Source organism: Geospiza fortis, unplaced genomic scaffold, assembly GCF_000277835.1.
Source record: "Geospiza fortis unplaced genomic scaffold, GeoFor_1.0 scaffold98, whole genome shotgun sequence".
NCBI lineage: Eukaryota > Metazoa > Chordata > Aves > Passeriformes > Thraupidae > Geospiza > Geospiza fortis.
The window spans coordinates 2,944,065-2,956,434 of NW_005054306.1; the positions used below are offsets into that span (position 1 = coordinate 2,944,065).

The window sequence follows — 12,370 nt, forward strand, 5'->3', positions numbered from 1 at the left end:
CAGGGTAAATTAGTCTAATTACACGTGGCAGTTCTGTTTGCTTGTGATGTAATGTGAAATGAGGTCCTGCCTCCCCCTGAAAAGCCCAAGCCAATTAATAAAGCTTTTAAGCTCTTTGTCACAGGCCACCGTGGAGGTCTGCAGAGAAGAACTTTAATCCAATAAACATTTCATTTAGATCATGAAAAGAAAGCATGAGGAGAAGCTCCTACAAGAGAGGGTGTTACCAGCAATTCTAGTTGTGAAGAGATGTGAGGAATTTGTCAAATTAACCAAGAGGCCTTCATATTTAACACATAAATGTGTCAAAACTAATAATAGAATAATTTAATTTGAGTTGAACCTTATATTGTTAAAATTCTAAGAAGCCACAACTGTTTTCTTCAAAGACTTTGCTGTTGAGTTGGATGGACAGGGCAAGGGGAGGTTGTGAGAAACCCAGATAGCAAATAACACTGGCCGAAGCTGGTGGAAAGGGGGGAAAAAAAGGAATAGATAATTAGGTGTAATTAGCGTGTATGAATTGTTGTCTCGATGCCCTTGCCTTGAATAAATTTCAGAGAAAAAAAACCCTAGTGGCAAAACCCCTTTGATGTAAGAAGAGTCATTGTGGTTTGGCAGCATAAAGGCAGTGTTTTATACTTCTTACATAATGGTTGTGGTACAGAAAGAGTGAATGGACCTTGCACCCCCCAGCCTGCTTTACAGCAAGGACTTTTGGATTCCCTTGAAACAAAATGCATCAGAAGTTTTCAGTTGTGGGTAATGAGGTAGTGGACCTCATCAGAGCTAAGCGTAAGCCATCTTTAGCCTTTGTTTAGATCTTAATCACTTTTTTTTATTATTATTCTGGGAAATTCAGTTTCGTAAATCATGACTACTTTTTTTTTCCTTTACTTTTTTTTTTTCCTGGCTGCCAACAGTTCTGGCAGGAGCAAAGGCTAATACTGGGGAAAAGAAATACAAATCAAATGTTAAAAAGAAAAACAACAGCATAAAAGAAATCTAGACAAATAACTTCGACCAGGGTATAATTCCAGTGAAGTATACGTATTGGGATGAATTTGACCCTTAGCTTACGCAACATCATGTTATAAATTCAGCGTGAACTCTTGGTGTTAGGTGTTTGTTTCTCACAGAACACCACAGCTTGCTTATTAGGAGATTGAAAGTTACAGTCATTACTGGTCCTTTAGCAAAACTGGGTGTTTTGCAGTGATTTGTGGTTTGCAGGTGGGTTTTTTTCCTTTGTATTTATTCTTATTCTGCAAGGAAGATTTTTTCCAAAGTGATGGGAAATGGGGAGCACTGTTCAGTGTAATTCTTAGTGCATGGAAGTTTACTCTGCCATTCTTCTGTTCCCTGACTGGAAAAAGGAGAGGCTCCTTGTCTCCGAGCCGGCACAGCCACATCTGTACCTCCTGAATTCTTTCACCTTTTGTCTGAATATCTGAAATACTATTCACAGAACAGTACATTTTAAGAGTCTCTCTTTTTATTCATGCACCATTATTTTACAAGTTAATTGTCTATTTTTCCTCTTCTTAGGGGGTAGCTGATTTGTAGCTAGACATTAAAATAAGTTATTGAAAAGTTGTACAATAGATCGTATGTTCCTTGTGGTAGCAAGAATGGTGGGGTTTCTTAGTTGCTAAAGTTTTGAAGGCTGTAATGTAAACTTGTGCAACTTCCACTGAATGAATTTTGTCTCTCAGTTTATCTCTGCTAAACTCTTCAGTTTAAAGTTTAAATGTTCTTGTCACAAGTGTAAGAAAGAGATTGATTGCAAAAGTTATATTTGGCAATCTTTATTTTCCCAGATATTTTTGCTCTAAATCCACTGAAAAATAATTTGCAAGCAAAATGTTTGTTATCCCAAATCAACTTGAGAGTGATTACTTTCCCTGATATTGTACAGGATTCTTGGATGACATTTAGAAAGTTTTCCTCAAAATTTGTTCATGTGGTTCTTTGGATTTTTTGTTTAGTTTTGTTACAGTGTTTGCAATTGGGGTAAACATGAAGTATCTGAAGCTATTGCAATCATTTCCCATATTTCATTATTGCAGAAGAATATAGGGGAAAAGACTGTAAAAAACCTTTAGTTAACCCTGTAAAGCATTGCACTATTTTGTAGAGCAAATAGCCTTTTCTGCTTGAAGTTAATTTGGTCTGTGAAAGGCAGTACCTGAATACCATGCCAGATAAGTAATTATTCCTGATTGTAACGTTGGGGTTTTTTTTCAGGTATAGGTCACAAGAAATTCAGTTAGGGTAGAGTATGTACAAAGCTAAGAAATATGCAGATTTTCTGTTGTAAGATAGTGTAAAAATTATTTACAGTTAATACTTGCACAAAGGTTAGAAAGGTTGATGAAGTGATACTTAGTTTTCCTTTACTATTCACTGCATGTCAGAATGTAATTATGACTGATTCATGAAACTGTCTTAGCAATGAACCATCTTTATTAAAATGCTGATCAAGAGAAGAGCTGACAGTAATAAAGAATAGAACACTTAGTCTTGTTGCTTTTGAATGATTGCTAATTACCCCAGAGGTCATGTATAGTGCTTATGCGGATTCATTGACATTTTCTTTAAAGTCTACTGTTTCAACAACATCTGAACAAGGAGACAAAAACTATATATACATCCAACAATGCTTGGACCAAGTTTTCTTCGCTATCAAATACCTGGTGTTTCTCTTTCTCCTTCCTCCTCTCCCTGAGTACATATCAATCCCAAGGATTAGTGGAGCAGAAAGTTAGGAGTGCTACAAACTTGATTAATTTCCTTTTTTGTTTGTTTGTTCTCTTTTTTTGTTTTCAGGTAAGGCAAAAGGAGAAAAGAAGCAGCCCTTTGAAGGTGCCTCACCTGTACCATGCATGCTCCTGACTAACAGTCTGGTTGATCTCTTTGTAGAGCTGCACCAGAGAGGAAGCTACACTTACCCTTGTACTATACACTTAGCCTGTCCAGCTCCAGATTCACGTTCTGAAATTTCATATTCTGGTGACTGTCACATGCTGGTGACTTTGAAAGTACACTGAATTAAAAACCTGTGGGTATGCTTTGTGTATCAGCAATATTTGTTTTCGTTACATACTACATTTTTGCTTAAGATGATTCTTGTTCTGCCATAGTTATAGAAAATGCCAGTTGTAATGGTATTCTTTGGATGGAGAAGCCTTTTCTTTAAATTGCTTAAGGAAGAATATTAAGAAAGAAGAAATAATACTCTAGTTGATAATTTAACACTATATGGAGTCAATGAAAAATAAAAAAGGTTAAGTCTAGTGAGCTTTGTTTACCTGAGGAACTCTTTCTCTGTTAGTTGGTGACTCTCATCGCATGTCTGCATGTTGTGTGATGTGCAAGAATGCCTTAGGCTGAATGTAAATGTGTGAAAAGAATGATTGCAAATGAACAATCGAATTATTTTCTGATTTGCTGGAGGAAAGGAGTATTAGTGATCCTGTATTGTAAATGGAGACCAACTCAGAGGATGCATTTGAAAAGGACAGTGAGATCTATGTGAAAATTGTGATTCGTTTTCCTCAGAAAGAGTGGCTGGGAAGTTGCACTTCTTACATAGGCATGATTACTGATAGTAGGTGTTCTAATGGGCTTGTTCAGAGGCCAAGAGTATGAATTGTGCAGCTTTGCCTGCTTGGAGATAGAGCTGTACTCTTCCTTGCTCATATGGAAAATGAGCATTTGATACTGCAGTGCTGCTGCTGCATTTTCCAAGTGTCTGGTTTGAACCAGGCGTGAAAGGCTGTGGAAACTCAGCACGTGTGGGAATTAAGGTGATGATCCTCCTAAACTGAAGCACTCATGGATCTCTGTTCCCCTGCACCTTCTCTGGAGGTCCTCAGATGGACACAGCTAAGTGCTAATCTGAGCACTCCAGTTAGTTCTTTGGCTGTTGATTGGAACTGTGGGGTGATTAGTTTGTCTGTTCTTGTGGTCTAATAGGATGATTTAGATGGGGTTTTTTTGGGTTTTTGTTTTAATACCATTACAATTCAGAGCAGAGAATGGTAATTGGGTTAACTTAAGGTGATCTTCAAGGTTAAGAAGTATCTACTCACCTGCATCATCAAGTGTTACAAGATGATCACAATAAGTGAGCTCAGAGGGAGCATGGTACTTAGTGTGGTGTTCATTGTGGACTGCAAGGCCTTCTATAGCATTTCAGGGCTTTTTGTGACACAGGGGAGACATGTGTGACACAAGTGTAAGAAAAAGATTGATTGCAAAAGTTATATTTGGCAGTATTTATTGCCAAAACTTAAAACTTGAGAACTTGCAGGTTATCCAGCTAACCTGGATTACCTTTTGAAATTTTCTGAAGTTTCTTTCTTCATAATAATCTATCCTGTCATGTGCTTTAATTTCTTGAGCAGTTAAACATTTTAATAGCTACTGTTCTTGATTGCAGCAATAAAGGAATATCAGAGATGCTTACTGGAAAAAAAGTATTTGTTAGTCTGTATTTAATAACTTTCTAGAATAGGTCTATTGACAGTCTGATTTTATCTATTCTGTCTAAAGGTGGTTGTTTTAAGTGTCTTGAGTTGAGCCATGAGGTTTTACCTTTTTTTTCCCTTCTGAAATAAAAAGTTTTTGAGCCACTCAGTGGGAATGAGCCCATGCTTACACTGCATTTTTTGCTTACTAATTGCATTTTCAATTCTGTAATTGTATTTGCTCTTTGTATACATAAATACATAATAACTAATTAATTTTATGCATTTGAATTAAATAGGGTAAGTCAGACTTTAAATATCTCAATAGAATAGAAAATCTGTTGGAAAATGAGGATGGTTCCACTAGACTGACTGTAGTTTCAGTATTAAGTATTTCAAAAGGAGTTTAGCCCAAAATGAAATTTGAAAATTTAAAACTCCATCTTAAGGAATGGAAACCAATTGTTATAGTTATGGGTTTGACAATTAAGTGCTAACAGCCTGAGCACTCCAGTTAGTTCTTTGGCTGTTGATTAGGATTCTATGGTGATCAGTGAGTGTGAGTGTGAGAATGCAATCACATCCATAGGTTTAATCAGTCCTGTGCTGGATGAGGAAGTCCAAAGATGGAGAAAGTAGAACTTCTGTATGTAATCTTAGTAGGGGTGTTCCCCATGCTCTAAGAAGCCGAAATTAGAGAAACCTATCTTTTCACCCCTCTCCAGACTTCTAGGATCTTTAAATTATAGTAGTGATTTTTTAGTACCATCATGCAGGAGAATAATGTTGCTGATACCTGTGAAGGGTAGACAAGATGCATGGTGATACTAACATAGGCAACTCTCTGATGTTCAGTATTTCGTTTTTTACACTTGTGAGCAGGATTTGTTTTTCCATACCATGCAACCATGCATCTGGTTTTCTTTTTTCCAAATCTAGTATTTTAAATGTTTAGCTTGGACATTTACATTATTTTGGTGTGCTTTGTTTTCTTTTGTTATATATTCTGATTATATGCTGTCTTTTTAACATTTAAAGCATGTATCCTAAAAAAAAATTATAAATATGAATATTTTTCCTTCTGCCTTCCTGTGAAACAGATAAGTGAATGTTTATGTGTGCAGAAACAAAGAACCAGAGTGGGTATCCTTGTTGACGAAGGAGACCCCAAAAAGAAAACCTTTGGATCTCTACTCAGCACATAACTTCTCTGTGACCTTTCTGAGTGAGCAAAAGTGACCATGTGCTGCATCTCCCTTTAGAGCTATCCCCAAGGGTACATTCTTAACTCAGAGAAGAGATGGTGGTGTTATTGTGTGGCAGTGTGAGCAATGCTCCTGCTACTGCACTTCGGTTCGCTGCTGCTGCTGTCCCACCTTTTCCCTCCTCTACTGTGCTGAGCTCAGTTTGTGTAAATAACATTTCCCACTTCTGTTTGGTGGTTTGGGGTTTTTTTTGTAATGTTATTTTCCATTAACATCTATGGATCTGTACTCAAAATATATTCACATAGGGAAAAGTTGTCCCTACCCTGCAAAGGCAGCTTATAATCTAACTGCAGGAACTATGTCCTAAAGGGCTGTTTTCTGAGTGTGTTGTGATTCAGATGATGATGTTTGAGTTTTGAAATTAATGGCAGGAGCCGTTTATTTTACGTATATTCATAGAGTGTCTTAACAGGATAGGTGTGGGTGAGCTTTGAAGTGTCTCAGTGAAAATAATTAGCACTGAGCGTGGATAGACACCTGAACCTGTAGAAGGGTTGGGAAATTCCTGTGGCTCTTTTATGTGTATTTAGAATATGATCTCTAAATGGCCAGAGTACTTTCCTGAACTGACCATCAGTCTGGAGAGACCAAACACATCAATTAATTAGGAACTTTCCTGGAGTAAAATGCCAAATAACTTCAAAAGGACTAAGTATTTCTTGGTTCCTGTTAGCTGTCCTCTGCTTTTATGCTTACACTGTGTATTACAGAAAACTGCTGTACATCAGAATTCTGTTTTTTCATTTTGTTTACATTTGGTTCAGTTGACTTTCACCTCCTAAGGAAGCAAAAAATCACTAGGACTATATTAACTGTATTTTACAGATCTCTGAACTGGATTCTGCTATTGCATTTTTGGCTGAAAGGTCTTACATCTAACAGTTTTTTTTTTTTTAAATAAACTACATCATGTTGTATCATATTAGAATCAAAAATAGTACATCATTACGGACATACGAACAAAGCTTATAGGGAAGGAAATATCTCTGTTAGGCAATGTTTGTATCTTAAAAGGGTTCCAAAAACATAAATAATTTTTTGAACACACAAGTTCTTTTTAACTAGAGTTACAAATGATAGTGTTTTTTCCTGAAGAGTGATAATAGTAATTACTTCAGAGACAGAGAAAAGAGAAGGAAGGAAAAAAAAAAAGAAGAAAAAGGCATCTTCTTTTTAGCTGTATTGGTGGTATTTACATCTTCAGTTTCATGGTTCTTATCTCTGAAACTCATTCAGTGTTATGTCATAAAAGCTGTTGGTGCATGGAAGGAGTGACAAATTTGTAAGTGGAACACAAGCAGACTAAAGCAGTGTAGCAGTGGGCACCCATTTCTGTTTCATCAAGCTGCACAGACCTGCATAACATAGCCCAGTACAAGTCTGTATCTGAGTGCACAGGACACCTGCTTGTCATTGGCAGCTGAGCCTCCAGCACCACTGTAAATATCAGGGAACAAATTTACACCAGCTACAGTCTTCAGGTGTGCTTTTGTTCTTTCTACCATAACCATGGAATACTCTCAAGTATATGTGGGTCTATGTTCACTTTTCACTATGTGCAACACAACACCCTGAGGGAGCGGTAGAGTTTATAAATCCGACTTGAAGGCTGAAGAGATGAGGCTGAATTCATGTAAAAGTCCCATCTCTTGTTTCCAGGAAAAAAACAAGCCATATTGATTAACAGCATTACTAAATTTGCAAGTATCTAAAGTCAATCTAAGTAATCTCATCGTCCTCAAAGCTGTAGTATTAATCTCTGGGGTTTTTCCCCTACTAACATGAAGAAAATAGTACTTAAGTTATTCTACTATTTGGGAAAAATAAACCAATGGGTAGAAAGATGCTGGCAAAGAAAAAGTAAGTGAACTAGCTTTACTGTGAAATTTCAGTAATCTTCCTTCTGGCCTTGGCTGCCAGACAGATGCTGAAGAAAAGCTTAAACATCCTCCCTCCCCTGTGCATATTATTTATTACATGCCTCTGGAACTTTTTTCTTCTGCTCAGTTATTCTCTTTCTTTGTGAGCTCTCAAGAAAAGAAAGGGAATAGATTATAATAATATTGTAGCACCAATGCTATTGTGTTTGCAGTAGCCTTAGTCCAAGATAATGATTTGATTAGCATGGCTTTTTCACTTACTGGAATCAAAGATACATGGATTTTCCTGGGATTCTGTGCTTCCAGGATGATTTTTGTTTTACCTTCTTTCTTCAGCTGTATCTCTTTGCAGAGAATTTGGAGGTTAAAAGTAGGTATAGAGCCTTCACTAATAGCCAAGGGCAAAAAATTAGTGCACTGAGTCATCACAGTAATTCCTGCAGATATTTGTGATCTGTGTCCTATGCGATGCATTTGTTCTAAAGGGCCATTGGTCCTTAAATCACTGATGGTAGTTCTTCTAAATATTTTTCCTGCAACTTAGTTGCTGTGACTGTGGTTTGACATTTCCAATTTTGTTATTTGGTTGGCCTCAAGGAGGCCTTGAAAAATTCGAACATGCAGAATATGAAATGCTTAACAAGAATATTAAAGATAAACCAATAGTTCACAGTGCAGTGAAGAAGCAGACTAATTTAGTGGATTCTAGCAAATGGAAGAATTTTACTGGTGTTGAATTACATAAAAAAAAGTTTTATTGCTTAAATTAAATTGTTGATACGGCTATATTTTCTAAAATACTAAAACTTTCCTCTCTTTCTTCTATAGCTTCTTTTGCTTCTTGCTATATGTAACACCTAGAAGTTGTGTGTATTGGAAGGAGTCATAACAGATAAGCAGAGCTATTCCCTCTGTTGGGGGTGGGAGGGAGGGTAAAATCTTGATCTTACTGATAGTAGTGAGAATCTTGCTCTCAGCCTCGGGCCTTGAATCAAAAAAAGCACCCTTTGGTACAGCTGGGTTTAAGTTTTTTAACAGAAACAGTTATTGTAACTACTCAGGGACATCTGTGTCACACTTAGAATCCTACAGGTTGTTTAAAGGAGAGCAAAAAATATCCTTTTCTGAGTTAATTCAGACATTGCATAAAAGAAATAAAATCTTTTAGATACAGAGCTTTGTTTATTCTTCCCTCATCCATTTTGCAGCAAAACTTGTGGTTTATACATTTGATCTTTGTATCAAGATCAAAAATCTTTACCCCTCTTAGTATAAGGAAAAGATAAAATTATTTTTAGCTTATAAAATAGAAGTAGTTTCACTTGTTGCTAGAATTTGTTTGTGTTCCATTAAACTTCTAGTGCTTCTAATTTTGTATTTCAAAAGGTATATATTTTAATGTGAAAATAATTTTTGCAACAACGCTGTGCCTAGAGAGAATGAGTAATATCCACCCTCATTTCATCCCATGTACTTCCAATCTATATTATTTTTTTAGTTGATGGACTTGTGATAGGCCTTTTTGTTTTGCATATGTGAGTGATTTTCAGCTTATTTCTTTGCTTTGACAATTGCAAATGAGACTTCATCTTTTAGATCTTGAATTTCAGTTTTGCAGATGATATTCATGCTGATGGTTTATCACAGCAGTGTGTCTTCTCTGTATTACAGACAATAGTAAATACAGCTTTGGCTCGAGGAAAGCTATTCTTTCTTTCTTTTTTTTTTTTTGTCTCTGTAGAAATACTGCAGCACAGTCCAGCTTGATTCTGGAATAGACTACAGGAAACGAGTGCTTCCAGCTGCTGGGAAACTTTACTACCTGTAAGTTTATCTATGATATTATATTAGCTTCCTTCTTCCTTCTTATTAGCCAATAATTTCCTATTCAACGGGAAAAGAAAAATGTGTAGTAGAATTAGCAGGGTGTGACTTTTCCTTTCTTTGCCTTCTGGTCCATTTTGTTCAGCAAACCGCCTTCCATTATGCCTTGATATTAACTTCATTAAACTACATTTTTGGTAACCACACTAGCATCATTTATAATGTGTGACTGAATAAAAACTAATTAGATTTTTTGGGGAGGTGTGGTGTTTGGAGAACTGAAGTGACAGATGGTTAGAAAGTGATGAATATCCTCTTGTAAGAGACTGCACAATTCTCTTATAATAGAATAACATCCTTATTGTATTTAAGTAATTAAGTATTTATAGAAATCCAATGACAAGGATTTATTTAATTTTGGGTGTTTCCAATGCTGTGGATTAAAAAACCCAACACCCTTCTGTTTTGACAGATTGTTTCTGTTTATCATGACAAAATTTCTTTAGCACTTTATATTTGCAAATAAATATATTTTAAAATATATTCACAGATGTGTTTCTGCTTGCAGCATAAATCTGCCTAATAGGAACATCCTCTTTAATACTTTGAAACCTTTGCAATGCAAACATTCTTCTGTCTTGTATTTTCTCTTGTAATATTGTTTACTCAGTGACAACCTGAACAAAGCAGACTACAATAATTTAATAATAGATTTATAACAGTTGTATTTTTAAAATACTGATTTAAAAATCATGTTTCCAGAAAGGTGGGGTATTTTCATCACTGTGATGGGTGTTTAGAACCATGTATGTCCATGCTGCTTTTTAATGAAGTTAGATGTTGTAGCTGTTTGTCTGGAAGGAGGAATACTGCTTGGTAGAACTACAACTGGTAACTTTTCTTGCTTTTGAAAGGAAGTGACAGAGTTTCATATATGGAAAACAGGTCCAGTGCAAGTTCTGTATCCTTAAACTGTGGCTATATGAACTTGAGAAAAGTAGCTCTTGTGCTGTATTTTTGCCTGGCTGCACTTGCTCAGTGCTTTGTCACGCCTGCTCAGAAGAACTTTCTGAAGCCACCACTGATATACCTGTGCTCATCATGGCCCTTGTTCTGAGTGCTGCTGTCCCTGCCTGTGGTGCTGCTCCCTGGGCCTGCTACACTCTGTGACTTTCTGGTGGATGTTTTCTCAGTGTCCATACTTTGAAGAAAGGAAAAGGATGTTTGCGGTTTGTAGCAGGTAATAGGACAAACATGGTGCCTGTGGCATCAGCTCTCGCAGGAGAAGCAATATAAACAAGTTCCAGGAGTAGTACCCAGCCAAAGTATCTCATTGTGTTCTGCTGTAAAACTTCTGATCAAGTGAATTGCAAAGATGGGCAATAATTCTGTCTTATGTTCCCTTACTGGATTGCCTTCAGAACTTGATGTGTAAATCATTAGGAAGCAGTGGGCTGAAAAATTATTAAAAAACCCCCATAGCTGCCAATAGAATTAGGTACTTATTTCTTTGTCGTTTCTTCTTCTGAGGGAATCTTATTCATTATTCTATTCAAACTGGTTCATTAGAGCTTTAACCCTGTAGAACTAGCTTAGTATGTGGGGATTCCTTTTGTTTGGTTTGTTTTAAAATTAGGTACTGTGTACAGTATTTTGCTACAGATTCTAAAATTTAATTAGAAGTCTTGTCCCCCAAAGAAAATGTTCTTGTTCAGCATGTATATGTTCTTCTATTAATGGCTATAGTATCATTGTCACATTTGTTTAAAGAATCCTCTTGATGTTTCATATCTTGTGTAGTCCTGTCTTCATTTAAAACATGTAACTGAGGGTTACTTAAAGCTGTTTCATACTCCTCTGAGAGCAGTCAGTGTAACACCATTACAGGATGCCTGATCAAAGCAACTTCATCGATCTCAGTCTCAGGTATCTGTTTTCAAAACAAACTTTCTTGGCAAATAGCTACAAATGTCCACCTTAGCATCAAATTCACCTGTTTCTTCTGGTAGCCTTTCAGTTGAAATTTCTGTTACTCATATGCATGCACGTGCACATACTCTCTGAGATAGATTCAGATATATAGATATATTTATGCACACGTGCACAAACTCTTTACCCCCTTTTATGGCCTTCTTTTTCTGGTGTTGTCTGTTCTTTATCATTTTGTCAGAGGAATGCATCACATCATTATCAATATTGAGAGAAACTTCTAGAATTTTATGTAACCTCCTAGTCAAAAAAGGTTTTTCAAGTCTTCCAAATGGCACTTGTATAAGTTCCTGAGTTTTAAATTTTTTTTCCCAAATTCTTTGTATCTACAAGGTTTGTCATCATTAAGCTTTAGCTAAAATGTAGTTACTTCTGTTCTGCTTGCTCTTAACATTTTTAAGGTACTTAAGGCCTAATGAGCAGGAGAGTATGTGTTTAACAAGCTGATATTCATTTGTCAGTTAAGAGGATGTCTAGAATTGTGTGAAGCAGTGTGACTTCAGTGCATCAAGATCTATAAGATTTCACACCAAAAGAGTTTACACCAACTTCAGTGAAACACTCTATATCCTAGTTCTAGTTTGTTGTCTACTGTAATATTAATTTACTATTCTCAGCTAGAAATCTTATCTATCTATCTATCTATCTATCAATTGTGCTTTAAGAATAAAACATGGAAAGATTGGCTTTCTACCCTATTCAGTGATTAAAAAAAAGTTTTCTGATTGGACTGATTTTTTAATTCTTGTGGCCTAGAAGATGAATGTAAACTTTATTTCAGATATCAGCACAGATATTTTGCATTTTACCATCTGTGGTTGATCTTTTCCCAAGCAGTATTAGGAACAGAGGTTGGGAAACTGCTAAAACTGCTAATAAAGAGATGACAGTGGTATTTTTAATTTCACAGTTTAATTTTGCAAATTGTTTGGTCAAT

At 36.2% G+C, this 12,370-nt stretch overlaps 1 protein-coding gene across 1 annotated transcript in view; it reads left to right on the forward strand.

Annotated features, from left to right (window-relative positions):
* AFG1L (AFG1 like ATPase) overlaps positions 1-12,370 on the forward strand; it is a 62,764-nt gene that overhangs the window by 28,151 nt on the left and 22,243 nt on the right. Inside the window, exon 9 of the mRNA XM_014312039.2 lies at positions 9,362-9,444. Within this exon, the coding sequence (XP_014167514.2) occupies positions 9,362-9,444 (83 nt within the window). The remainder of the gene's footprint in view (positions 1-9,361; positions 9,445-12,370) is intronic.